Below are 13,884 nucleotides of genomic sequence, written 5' to 3'. Positions count from 1 at the left end.
TTTGCTACACTAAAGAATCTAAAATATCAAAAAGCAACAAACTTCGCACACTTGTACATTGACAGATGTGTAGAAGACCATGGGTCGACAATAAAAAGCTAAAAGACATCGTCTTCTGCTCTTGCACAAGATTTAATGTCATTCTTCTTAAAAAGCAAAAACTTATTTGATCTTGTTTTCACATTTTTCTCTTAACACATAATTTCATTTAATCTACAAGGTAGAAAAATAATGAAAATAGAGAAAACACATTGAAAGTTAAGGAGTGTCCAAATCTTTGCCTGACACTGTACCTGTATCTGATGTGTTCTGCTCAGAGTCCTCGTCTTCGTCAGATTCAGATCCACGGTCCCGTTCCCTGCCTCCATTCTCCATGCTGCTCCTGGAGCTTCCCTCTGAGGTTTGGGAGACCCCAAACCTGGAGGAGACACAATGGACACAAGTTAGATGCAGTCCTACTTTTGTCTATTAACCCTTAAATCTTCCCTGATGATTATTGTCATTATTGGTTAAACTGACAATAATTTTCATGATTAATCAATTAATCATTCCCAGAGCCTTCACACTGCTTCATTACTCCAACCAACAATCTAAAACTTAATCTCAACAATTCTTCATGTATCAAATCAGCAAATTTTCATATTTGACGAGCTGGAAAGAGCAAATGTTTTACATTTTTGCTTGAAAAATGACTGAAATAATCCAATCCATTGATTATCAAAACCATGGGCAACTCATTTTCTTTCAATCAACTAATCAATTAATCAGCTAGTTGTTGCTGCTCTAGAAAGAACACAAAAATGTTTGGTGTACTAAAAACTGCAGTGAGGGATGTAGACAAAAAAAACCCTCAAAATCATCAGGATTACCTTGTTCTGGATTTAGCTTGTGTTGCATAGTTCATCTCCTTCTCCTCCCAAATGTCCTCCTCTTCTTCAGCATCATCAAATTGGCGTATCCTCTCTTTACAGCAGGCTTCAAAAGCAGCCGCGTTGGCCTGTGTACAGACAGACACTTCGATCAAGCTAAAATTCTTTCTGTGACAGTGCATGTTAGACTGATTAACAATGCACAGCAAGTTTGTCTTTTATTTAGGTTACCCATAACAGTGTGACCACCAAAACACTCAACAAAAGCAACACATGTTGTAGGGACATTGACAGTAGTAGCTATAATCAGTGTTGTGCATGAACACGCTAAATGGACGCTGCTCATTAGTTCATATTTTTGGTGAACTGAATGAATCCGTTTGCAATTAATGAACATGAGCGTGTTCACTCCTGAGAAAGATAACAGAGCTCACATCATTGACTGATTAAAACAAAGTGTGATCGCAGCAGAGATACAGTGTGCACAAAAAAAAGATTATCTTTTAAGTCATTATAATGACAAACTAAACTAACAAAATAATGTCTTGGAATCTCAAAATAATGATTTAGTTTATATCTCTCAAAATAACAGAAAACTTACTCAAAATGACTTGGATATTAACTCATTATTTTCAGAAAGGTTCCCATTATTTTGAGATACTAACCCAATATTTTAAGATTTAAAATGTTCCATCATAACTCACAGACTATTGAAACATACTAGCCATCTTTTGACATGAGAAACATGTGTGCACAAATTAATAAGTATATTTTCATCAATAAGGACAAGACTGTAATATTAAATCTCATGCAAGAAGTCAGAGTGTTACTGTTGCCCCCTGGCAGGGAAAATTGTTACAGTGGTTGGGAGAAGTTGAAACACTTTAACCAACTGCGTCTCAAATAAAAGAACACCTCAAAGTAATCACTTTACTGTTGTACTATCTAATACTGTTACTTATGTTTTTTTGTTTGTGGTTTGAAATCTTTCAGATGTCAGGCATCATCTGCATTCAAGGCAAAAGTCTATTTCTGCAGAAGACTAGGCTACCATTCTAAGATCTGAATTATATGAATTTAGTTAAACATAAATTTAGATTCACAAATAAAAATAATACAAAAACATGAATATTGCACAGCATTTAGTATGTCATTATGTAGACTTCAGCATCCACGGTAGGAGGAAGTCCTATTTCAAATTAAATTTAAAAAAAAAAACATATATATATGAACTATAAGCACGAACTAGTTTGTTTTAATCACTGTGAACTGAACTTAAAGCTAGCTCTTTTTGAACTTGCACAATACTGGCTGTAATATCAGAACAGAGAACAACACAGACACCTGAAAAACACTTACACTATTATCATCAGCATCTAGATTGAAGTTTATTTCGGCAATTCTGTCAAATGTGGCACTGAGGAAAGAGAACAAGAAAAATGTTGCTATTAGCCAACATCCTGTAGTACAAACGTGTTATTTAAGTGTTCAAATAATACAGACAACAGTGTAACAGAGTCAATAAAAATGTGCGGAGGATTTTTTGCTCTGTTAACTGCAGATGGAATGCAGAGTTGTTTGATGGTTAACAGTAAATCTATTATTTTCCTTATAGGACAATGTGACCTTTAAGTCTTTTTCTACTTACTTGATATTTTCATCATGCTCGCTGAACTCCTCATCGTTGAACCCAAACTGATCCACAAAGTTGGCGGTCATCTGTTGGATCTGATAGTCAGAGAAGGCCTGGGAGGGTCAAAAGACATTTTCTTAAGGTGATATTAAGGACAGAAGAGGCTACTACAAATGAGTATGGATTTTTTCATTATTAGAAGCAATAATGGTGTCTTTTTGTTTCCATGGTAATGTCTATCCTACCTGCTGGAGAGAGAGGTCGTTGGGGAAGGGGCTCTCCATGTCGTCGTCCTCACTGGACGAGTGCATGTTGTGGGTGCTTACCTGCAGCAGGACAGTGCAGAGGTTTGGTCAGCTTTTTCAGTCGATGTTCAATTTGAACATCAGGTTGCAATTTTAATACAGATGGACAAAAGCTTAAAAAATAAATTCTTGAGAATGTAGCATAGAGAAAACTGCTTTAACATTACCATTTAAAAAAAACAAAAAACATTTGCTTTCAACACTGAGAGCAGATTTTCTGACATCCTTCAGTATACCACTGAAAACCAAACAGAAACTCAGTCTTTCAGAATAACATACTTCTTGGTAGGGCTGCACCAGATGTTATTCTTTTACATTCAAAGCTTCTATTGAGGTTTTCAAAATAAGTTTTGAAAGTCTTTTGTCATATTTTATATGTTTGAACCAAAGAAGTGCATTTTTTTAATGATCTTATCGGCAAAAAAAAGAAAAGGAAAAAAAACAAAACAGATTCAGATTTCAAAAATGCTGAATATCAGATCTGATAATCAGCCAAGCTGATAATTGGTTGACCCCTAGATTATATTTGTCATTTAGATAATCAATGTTTTGTTATCGTTGTTATATCAATGTCATTTATGGTACTATAAGATTGCAGCTGGACCATTCCAACTGATTAAAGCAAAAAGAAAATCTCCTGACTGAAATTTTTTCCAGGCTCCAATCACATTCCACATCGACAATTTGTAAAACAAGTTACAGAGGAGGCACGACACATTAGCCCCCGACGCCTGCTAAAAAACCAGCACAATATGTAACCACTGGTGCTGCTCTCTCATGCAGCCATTAATAACAGCTTTAAGCTACACTTCAAATACTCAAGACCAACAGGGTTTGAAGGGAAGATCTTTTTGAACACATTTTCTATTGCTAGTTTGCTAATAAATAAAATAAGGCGTTCATAATATCTGAGACTTTCCCTTCCTTTTTGGTATTTACTATGCGTGTTCTCTAGGGGTGTCATGATTCTCCAAATCCTCGATTCGATTTGATTTTCGATTTTAGGGTCACGATTCGATTCGATTCTCGATTTTTTTTCTTTTTCTTACAGCACAGAGGCCTATGCCATTTTTAGACTAGTCTAGTCTACGATCATTGGTTTTATTAGTTACTCTTTGGTTTCAGCAGTGTGCACTACTCATAAAATAACAATGTGCAACAAAACAAAAAAAATATATATATATATATATAACAGTCATGTCCAAAGTCATGGAACAATTAGAGCCTTGACAAACTATATCCTAACAGTTGAACATGAAAAAAATAAGTAGTTTGGACTTTTTTGTCCCCTGAGAATGACTCTGTAATTTTTCATTCTTCTTTCAAGTTTACCATTTTGCACACCTCCCTGATGTATGTAAACCTGGGGAGGGGGGGGGTCGTCAATCCTCTCTTGGATTTCGATGCTCGGGACCATGGCATAATTTCGATCGATTTCGATAAAAAATCGAAATCGTGACACCCCTAGTGTTCTCAAGTCCTCACTGAGCTCTTTGGTCTTTGCCATGGCAAGTCTTCTGTTAACTCGAAAATGACTGAAATGTCACAAGCAAGTCAACTTTTATAGTCTGAAAACTGGTTAAAAAACAAAATACAACAACTCAGCAACATTGAGAACAATATTAAACACTTCAGACCCAGAGACGATGGTTCGTTTGAATATCCTGTAGCTATGGGTCTTTGTATCACTGGGGTATGAATAATTTTGGACAGTGTGATTTTTTGTTTTCACCCCAAGATGTTTATTTACACATTCTATCTAAACACAAATTGGTTATGGCTTCAGACTTTCTTTTGTATCCTATTTAAGTAAAAACTGAGGTGAAATACTAATTTGTGAGTGAAAAAATGAAGAAATCCCTTGTATTTGACAGGGGTATGAATAATTTTGGGCTTAAGTGTATATATATATATATATATATATATATATATATATGTATATATGTATATTTATATTTATAGGCCCTAATAATTTGCAATTTATAGACATGCCTAGTTCAGTTTCCTTCTCCTGTGAAAACATATCACTAGATATCAATGCTGACTGTGACCTCACTGAGGGTTTTTTTGTACTTTTATTGCTTATATTTTTACATGTTTGAAATAACACAGAAGGAGCTGGTCATGGCTGCTCTGTCACTGTGCTTGGCTGCTCTCTCCGGACAAACTGGCTACAAAGGAAACAGAGGGGATATCCTGGAAAAGTGTAAAACAGAGGAAGTGAAACGTAAGCTACTGAAGCTACTGAGCGTGAGTGCTACTGAATGATCTCACCAGCTCTACCGTGTTCCTCCTGTTAGTCTCTCTCAGCGTCTCGTCCACGAAGCTCTCCCAGCGACCTCTGCAGTCTTCTGGAAGCTCTGCAAAAGCAGAGATATTAATTTTCACTGACTTTTCAGATAAAATGGTAACTTATTTGGCATCAGGTTGACTGCAATGTATGATTACCTTTGATGAGGTCAGTGATCTGGGCCTGTACTGGCCCTTTCTCAAGGTTCTGGACCACCATGTTGGAAATTCTGGTCAGATGACCCATGTTACCTCTTCTGGTGCCACCCTCAGCCCTGAGATTGACAAGGATTTACCATTACCTATTACCCTATACCTATACACAGATCAGAAACACTTTATAATTCAAATACTGCTACATGTTTCTATTTACTTTAATAACTCAACATGAATAAAAACACAAAAAATGGTTTTAAAAGTACTGTAATGAATATTTAGCAGGACAGGCATTAAGTAAAATGACAGAAAAAGACAAATGCAGCTGCAGAGTTATAATATTGCACATAGCTATGACAAGGATTTAAAGACATGCTTACTGTATTTTATCATTCTCCTCCCAGGCGTTGAGGATTCTCTGTACCAGCTGACACTTCTGGAAGAGCTGAGAGTTCAACAAAAACACAGAAACAAGACTGAGTTTGGAAGAAAAATTGAGAGAGAGCATCAAAACTTTGCAAACAAAACAGAGGAGAACATTTTGGGTGTAACATGGCAAGCAAAGGACATCAGGCTGCTTAGGAAACCTACATGTGCCACGAGGGTATTGTGGATGGAGGTCTGTGGGTCACTGGTCCTGCCTGTCTCCACTGCCTCCCCCTGCACCTCTGGGTTGGATGCTGCAGGCTTCCTGTCGTGATTCTGGGGCCCTGGGCTGGGCCGCTCCTCTGAGGAAGGATGGTTCAGGATAGCCGCCACACACAGCTCCACTTGGAAGTGCAAAAAGTTATTCCAGGGGTATTTGAAGAACAGATCCTGTCCAGAGTAAGAGATGTAAAGCAAAGTCAGTGACATGCTGCAAAAGGCAGAACTGCAAGCAGAATTAAAGGAGCAATATGTAGCCGTGAAAATAGCAAGTTGAAGCCATAGACTTTTAACATTAACATTCTGTTCAATTGAATAGTTATAAACATCTAAACCTTCTACCAGACTATTTCTTATGACTCATAAACATACACTTAATCATTTAGCAAAAAATTCAAATTTAATTTGAACACTGATTAATGTCAAACGCACAATACAACAAAACAATTCTTAAAGCCCAGAATGGAAATATCAGAGGGGGACACCACGGCTGTAGAGCTTGATCTCTGATGATACACTGTGGTCATTTAATGATTTATTTTAATAAATATATTACAGATTTCTCTTTAAAGGCCCTGTTTCCATATAAGAAATTATAACAATTTGCAGGTGAAAATATCAGAGCCCTGCCATCAGTCAAACACACAGTGGAGAGGACAGAGAAGCTAGTGTGACCATAAATGACAGCTAAATGTGTTTTTTTTTCTGTTCACTCCTTTTTACTGCCTCTGTTATGACAGATCATAAAGCTCAGGATAGACAGACATAGCCAGAAGACGCTTGTCCTTCATTTTCTTGGTTACCAAGGTGATGAGTCCCACCACACGTAATGTATGATTGGTTGCCTGAAAAGGAGCCACAGTGACAATGCCAGTGCTTTTCTGAAAAGTTCAAACATTTTCAGCAACAGGCACTGCTTAATCAATATGGAAAATAATGATCGGTTGCAGCCCAACTCTGGAAAAAAAAAAGACAGTGGGTGAAGCCGCATGCTGCCGCATAGTCTCTCTTGTCACTGGGAGCAACTGAAAAAAGACTGGTGCTCGGAAAAAAATGCTATATGGACATGAACTCTAAACTGAGTGGACACTTCCCTGAACATCATGCAGTTGTCAAGATGTACCAATAGCACGTGCTAGTTTTTGAGCATTTTAGACAATTACTGCAACACCAGATGGTTGTGTGCCTTTCTGACCTGGTTATCTTATAAAGTCATGGTACTAATATCTGGATGTCCACAGACCCTGTGTTGTTCAACCAGAACAACAGTGGAAGGTTTGAATTGCCCGGCTGCTGAACTACACTCAAAGCTAGATGTTCTTATATGAACCTGCTCCAAACACACTACACGTACTGCCCTTTGGTCAGGTGGTGTGATAAGGTAATCAGTCCTTCCCGGCCTCATGACCAACCTTGAGCAAATCTGATGCAACTTTTTCCAGACAGAACACAATGAGAAAAAAAAAGCATCCCTCTAAAAAGATATAAAAGCTAAAACAGGTCTTGAGGACCAAACACACTAAAAGCCTTTGACACACTTGTTTTTAAGTTTTAAATGGCAATAGATGCACTGAAAGCACCTTGTCGTGTGTCAAAACTGCCTTAACGCTCCTGATCCTACGCTGTATTGAACTGGAGTGCCAACTCAGACCCAGAGCTTTTTTTCTCCAGCCACAGTGCATGTTTAGGGAAAGTTACATGGAAATTAAAAAAGATACGCCAGGTAGAAGCCAGGTAAAAGAAAAAAGCTGACCCACAGCAGAGAGAGAGGGATGGAGGAAGAGGGGGACAGTGTGTGATGGAAAGACGGATTGATGTGATATAAAAACTTTTGATGATCATGAATCGTAATGTTACTGTACTAAGTCTGATTTGGGTACTTTTAAATACTTAGCAGTGTTTCCTCCAGGATTTTTTTCAGCAGCAGGGCAGACGTTCCGTTTCTCTTCTTAGAGAAATATTTCAATAAACTCATCTGAAAAATGCAGTCAGTTGTTACATAATGGCGTGTAGATATTAATGTTAGCCTAATACTATCAATTAGTTTACTCACGTTAGCGACACTGAGTTGGCACCGGGCCAAATTAACTTAAACTACCGATAAGTTACGTAATGTTAGCTCGTCATCAACATATTGTGAACGTCTGTTTAACTTGTAAAATCTATGTCGAGTTATCTCAAGCTAATAACTTACGTCTACCTCTCCTCCGGCCAGTAATTCGCTGCTTTATTGTTTATTTGTAATTCGGGAATTCGCTCCTTTGACCTGTCGCCTAGGTGCTTGACGTGCTTGACGACCGCGCCCCCCAAACAACGCTAGCATCATGCAAATGAGCACACGCAAGTATATTTCCATACTGAGCAAGATAGTTATCTGCAGTTTACCTTAGTGCTCGCAAGTACCCGACAGGAGTCTGTTTTGAAGGTGGAGAGATGCGGTGGTGTATTTGCGTCAACAATAAAAAAAAAAAAAAAGAAATTTGAAGGAGTGGCGGCTAGGATTTAGTGGCAGGCCGCCACTCCTAAATGAATGTAGAGGAAACACTGCTTAGTTACTCCATGCCAAATTAATCAGAATTACAAGGGAGGAGAGATGGCAGCATAGAGGAGGGAGGGGGAGTATGTGTGAAATATAAATATATGCTATTAAAACTTCTTTTGATCATGAATCCTAATGTTACTGTACAGTTCTGTGATTTATACAGACTCAAACAGTGACAGAAACAGACACTTACCACCTCAATGAAACATCTGTCACTGCACTGCATTATAAACCATATAAACCATACTGAACAGTCCAAACACTGTTTCTCTCTCTACATTTTCTCGGTGTATGTTGCTGTTCAAGTTTTCTGACTACTGTTGTCTAAAACATCCTCACTGATGTAAACTCTCAGAGTGTAACTGATGTAAATTATTCTGGGTGCCTTAATATAAAAAGATGAATGTGGCACACCACTTGGTCATTAAATAGAGGATTTTACCCCTCAAGAGGGCAATATTTTATTAAGAAATAAACTCATACTAAGGAAACAAACAAATACATATAAATAGTGACCTTTTTCCAAAATAATTTTGGATCTGTGGTGTTGGCATTTAAAATCTGAAGCCTGCAGAACACCATAGGAACATCTTTTGCTTTTAGTATGTTTGGGCCTTCAACTCACTAAATACTCAACAACAGGAAGGAGCTACAGACTATCAATGCCCAGGGTCAAGCCAAGCGTAGCCTACCAGTAGTAGGTCCATGGTGGAAAGATTGCAGAGCTCCTGGCAGATACTAGGGGAACTGGTCTGCAGCAGGGCGGCCACCAGCCGGGCCACGTGAAGGCGGGCGTTCCCCAGTGGCTGCTCTAGAACGCCAACGGTTGTCAATATTGCACTTTTCTGTAGAGGAAACGAGAAAAGCACATCAGCTTGCACTGTCACAAAATTGTCAAATGCTATGACTGCATCACAGAGGTAAAACAAGGTTGTGTAACTACACTAGTGTGTCAGGCTAATTCACCATCAGCTACTGCAGTGTTTTTAACAATAAGGTGTTATGTAATAGCTAAAGGTACTAACTGTCAACTTGAAAAAATAATAGGAAAGATGGGATAAACTTTAGTCACTCCCACAAAATCAATTAAATACTAATCATATAAAAGCACTTTGGTTTAAAATGTACTTAGCTTCATTTGGCACTGCTCTGTGGTTTTACCTTGGGAGGATCCAGAAGAAGCTGCTGGAAGTCCTTTAAATGGGGCTCAATGGCATTTAAAATACTGCTGCTGACAGTGTAAGACCTTTCATAACCCTGAGAATACAGATCCATCAGCCCTTCCAACCTGGAAGACACAAGCATACATAAGAATGAGTTCACTTTACTAGACATCTTGTTGAAACACCTTTTTACAGCTGTTGTTGCGTAATTTTCTGCTTTCCATTTACTCTCATTTTAATTTAGTTTAATTTTTTCATGGAAAAGAAGAAAAACATACAAGAATGAATGAGAAAGGAAAATAAACAGAACAAAAGACAGAAATCAGTAGTGCTTAAGCACTTCAATCTAGGTGCATCCCAAGGGTCAAGAAGAGAGCAAACTGAATGTTTGAAGGCAGCTCTTTTATAATGTTTTATTATTCCCAAGTATGTATTCATGTCAGTTGCCTTATTTCTTTTGTGAAGCATTTTGTTGTGTTTTGCTGTTCAAAGGTGCTATATAAGAAAAGCTACTTACTCTGTTATTGTGTCAGCATTATTTCTAAATATAAGCAGAGGGAAGAATCAAATCGTCTTTCCTGATACTTGGGAGGAGTAAATACACTTGATCAGCACCTACACTTTTCAAGCACTTTTCAAATCTGAACCTTTGATGAGTCACTTCATAGTAAATAAATGGTTGGTTGTGGCAGGAGCCAGGATGTGTGGAAATCTCTCTGAATGTGTGGTTAAACAGTGAGTACGTCTCCAGCCTTCAACTCACCCAGACCTCCTGGTCTCCAGTAAGGTAAGTAGCACTTGAGTTCCATTAACGATGGAGGCCTCACTCCTCTCGCCTTCAAACATTTTCTTGAGGAGTCCCGCTACAGACTCTTGCCTGGAAGACAAAGGTTCATACAGGGGCAAATTTAAGACACAGACAAGTTGATGAAAGCCAACAAACCAGTTGCCACATTTGTCTGCTACTGCTGATACTAAGTTGTGTAAATTATGATTTTTTTCTTAAGAATACTCTACTGCGGGGGGCTATTTCACAAAAGCAGAATTCAAAAATCCAGGATGAGGGAAAAAAAAGTGAGGCCTGAATTAATCTAGTCAGTTCATTCTGGCTTTATGCGCTTCACAATGGTTAAGCCAGGTTGAGGAGATGCAGGTAGGTCAAACCAGGGTTAAGTAATTCAGATACATTTACAATTTATTATTATTATTATTATTTTTCTTTATAATTTTTTTTATTTTTAATTGTCCTGCAGACAGATGCCAGGTTATTCAATACACACTCACTCTAAACACCACAAGCAACTGGACTGAGATGATCAGAGATGATCAAATGGCGTTGAAACTTACGACTCTAGTACAGCCAATAGTGGGTCAGCCTCCACATTCTCCTGCATCTGATTGGCCTGGTCTCGACTAAGGCGAATGATGTCACAAAGCGTTTGGGATGCATTTGATTGTCTCTGAAACGTAAAGCATTAAATTAGGAAATCTAAAACCAAAAGATGACAATGTTGCATGTACACAATTATAGCTTCCTCCCCAGCAGGCCTGGCACTCACCTCCTCATCTTCGCCAGTATGGATGACCTCTGTCAGTCTTTGTACCAACTTCTCCTCATTCAGCCACTTGGGGAAAAACAAAACACATAAGCAGTGTTAGATACATTTCAGGCTTTTAAAGTCTGGTGTTAACTCATGGGAAGTGCACAAAGACATTTATAGAACTTACATGGAGGACCTCCTGCCTCAAGGGGGCAGGCTCCACACAACTGATGAGGCGAAGCAGCAGGTCCATCATGGCAGAGGCGTCAATATGTTTCAGCACCAGACCAATGAAGCCTTCCTTTTTCTTTAGAAAGGTAATCACCTGCAAAACACAGTGCTCAACACTGGTTAAAAATAGTGCACTGGAAATGCAGAAACTAATCAAATTATTATCAGCTATGTAGACATTTGCTTGATCAGTTTAAGGAAGTTTTGTGTAAAAAAAAAAAAAAAAAAAAGAAGAAGTCAAAATAATGTGAATATTTCATGGTTTCTTTACTCCTCTCTGACTGTCGGTTTGGACTCTGATCAAAGGTTAATGAAATACTAATGTAATGATAATGAAAATAGTCATACCAGGAAAGAATTGAAAAATATAATTTTTTTTTTTCAATTGACAAGATTATTTAAATGACTCATCGAGAAAATGATCGTCACATTAATAGACAATGAAAATAAATGTTCGTAGCAACCCTACAGCAGACTGAAGCTGGGTGAATGTATGATCTTCAACATCTTTGTTTTTCAAAATACCACACTTCTGTTATTTCCTACTGCACGTCAGTTTTTTGTTATCCAGTGCCATTTAGTGCTTATTACATGCTCTAATAAAAAAAAAAAGTTGCATGATGTTTTTCACCGTACCTGTTCGGTTTTCCTGGCAATAAGATTGCCGATGGTTTTGCTGAAGAAGCTGGCCAGTAGCGGGTTGAGGGGTGGGTCTTGCTCCAGGAAGTGATAGAGCATCTCAAGGAGAGACTCTTCTCCGCCCAGCTTATCGTTTATAATGGACACATCTGATGTCAGGAGCTCACAAGCGATGTTAGGAAACCTTAAAAATAAAACACAGAATCTCACTAAGAAGATGTTTTGTTTATTTCTATTTTTATTTATATTTGCTGATGATCTGATGTGTTTAAATGAGACCAAAACAAAACTGATTATATTAAATTCAATTTTAACTATTCCTGTTGAGTATTTTCACTCTTTATATATAAATATGAATTTAATGCATGTTAATCCAAATGAATAATAACAAGTGTGACAACATCCCAGACACAAAGAACTGTGGGTTTTAGGTGGAAATGTTTTTTAAAAATTATAAAAATGAAATTAAGTTGAATACAGGAATACAACAACAATAATTGTTTTGGTAATATGAACTAGGAACTTAACAACTAAGAGCAAGACCTAAGTTAAGTACATGCTGTCTGGATGCATTCATTTAATGAAAGTCATGGACATAATTAACACTGAAAAGAGCTGGACTACTGCCAAGTCAAAATTGTTGAAAAAGGATCATAAACTGAACTCAATAAGGACCTAACTTTGCAGCATTTATTCAAGGTGTCTAGTTTATGGTTTATCAGCTGCTTTTAGGGCTGCTCCCAAAGATTCAAATCATTAGTCGGAGACCCATCAGTTGACTGGCACTCAAGTCGAAGTCTTTTTTTCTTTGTTCTTTTTTGTCAGACAATGTGCAGTGTATTTCCCCTGAAGAAGCTGCAGAGAGTGCCTCTTGCTTTCACAGTTGGGAGTTGATATGCAGCAAAGACTGGAGTCGAACCCATGGCTGCTGCTGAGGACTCGCAGTCTCAGTACATGGGGCAAATGCTCTACCAAGTGAGCCATCAAGCCACCTATGTAAACCTTCTTAACAAGGTGTTTGAACTTATTTTGCAAAAACTTAGTACTTCCTGCAGAGCGTTTTATATTGTTTAAAACATGACTGGCAGTGGACTAACTATATTCTGCACACCATCCTGAAACCTGTCACTACTCCCTGTCTTCATCTTCTGTCAGTCAGCCATGTGAAGACTCACTTGAAGCGGCTCCTCTCCTCGAGGTCAGCGGGCGGCTCTGTGGTGATGAGGCTGACCAGCTCCTGCATGCAGTGGTCCTGGGAGAGGAAGAGGAGCAGCCGACGGTTTTGGGCCTTGCACTCCTGCAGGACATCATCCTCCTCCATCAGCTCTCTCAGCGTCACGTCCTCCCTGTCCAGCAGCTGATCGATGCGGGAGGTGGTGTGCAAGTCGAACTTCCAAAACATGGTGGCCGCTGGGATGGGGGACACAGCCCTGGGTCACAGGACAGCAGAGTGATGAGGGAGAGAAGGGGGACACAGGGAGGTCCGGCAGCCAGAACAATGAAAGAAAGGGATAGGAAAGGGAAGGGAAGAGTGGACACGTAGCCGGGGAGGGAAGCAGGGGAAAGAATTTATATAAACAAAGATGTAAACTACAGGATTAAACTAATAGTAGCTACTTCAACAAAGCACTATCTCTTGCTGTATGTCCTGACAGGAACTGCAAAATTATTCTCTTCTAAACAGTGTTTCTGAATCACATTAATTAACACAGTATACCAATTTGCATTAATGTAGGGCATTGTGGCATTGTATAGACTGATGAATTTAAGACTTTACTAAGATTTTCATAGGATTTTGTAATAGGAACAACAACACAGTTTTCTAGCCCTCTATTAGAGGTTGACTGATATTGTGACATGGAAGTGATGTC

General features: G+C 38.5%; 1 protein-coding gene across 1 annotated transcript in view; it reads right to left on the bottom strand.

Annotated features, from left to right (window-relative positions):
* ppp6r2a (protein phosphatase 6, regulatory subunit 2a) overlaps positions 1-13,884 on the bottom strand; it is a 29,026-nt gene that overhangs the window by 6,469 nt on the left and 8,673 nt on the right. Inside the window, exons 3-19 of the mRNA XM_084711048.1 lie at positions 13,189-13,443; positions 12,011-12,197; positions 11,331-11,468; positions 11,162-11,227; positions 10,950-11,062; positions 10,366-10,479; positions 9,601-9,727; positions 9,132-9,284; positions 5,844-6,068; positions 5,633-5,697; positions 5,256-5,371; positions 5,082-5,167; positions 2,748-2,828; positions 2,518-2,615; positions 2,229-2,286; positions 870-997; positions 294-418 (exon numbers count right to left, since the gene is read on the bottom strand). Coding sequence (XP_084567174.1) covers positions 294-418; positions 870-997; positions 2,229-2,286; positions 2,518-2,615; positions 2,748-2,828; positions 5,082-5,167; positions 5,256-5,371; positions 5,633-5,697; positions 5,844-6,068; positions 9,132-9,284; positions 9,601-9,727; positions 10,366-10,479; positions 10,950-11,062; positions 11,162-11,227; positions 11,331-11,468; positions 12,011-12,197; positions 13,189-13,415 — 2,107 coding nt within the window. The 5' untranslated portion in view covers positions 13,416-13,443. The remainder of the gene's footprint in view (positions 1-293; positions 419-869; positions 998-2,228; positions 2,287-2,517; positions 2,616-2,747; positions 2,829-5,081; positions 5,168-5,255; positions 5,372-5,632; positions 5,698-5,843; positions 6,069-9,131; positions 9,285-9,600; positions 9,728-10,365; positions 10,480-10,949; positions 11,063-11,161; positions 11,228-11,330; positions 11,469-12,010; positions 12,198-13,188; positions 13,444-13,884) is intronic.

The sequence above is a fragment of the Lutjanus erythropterus genome, chromosome 22 (genome assembly GCF_056507025.1).
Source record: "Lutjanus erythropterus isolate fLutEry1 chromosome 22, fLutEry1.hap2, whole genome shotgun sequence".
Taxonomy (NCBI): domain Eukaryota; kingdom Metazoa; phylum Chordata; class Actinopteri; order Lutjaniformes; family Lutjanidae; genus Lutjanus; species Lutjanus erythropterus.
The sequence above is the reverse complement of the archived record's forward strand: the minus strand, read 5'-3'. Positions and strand labels throughout refer to the sequence as shown.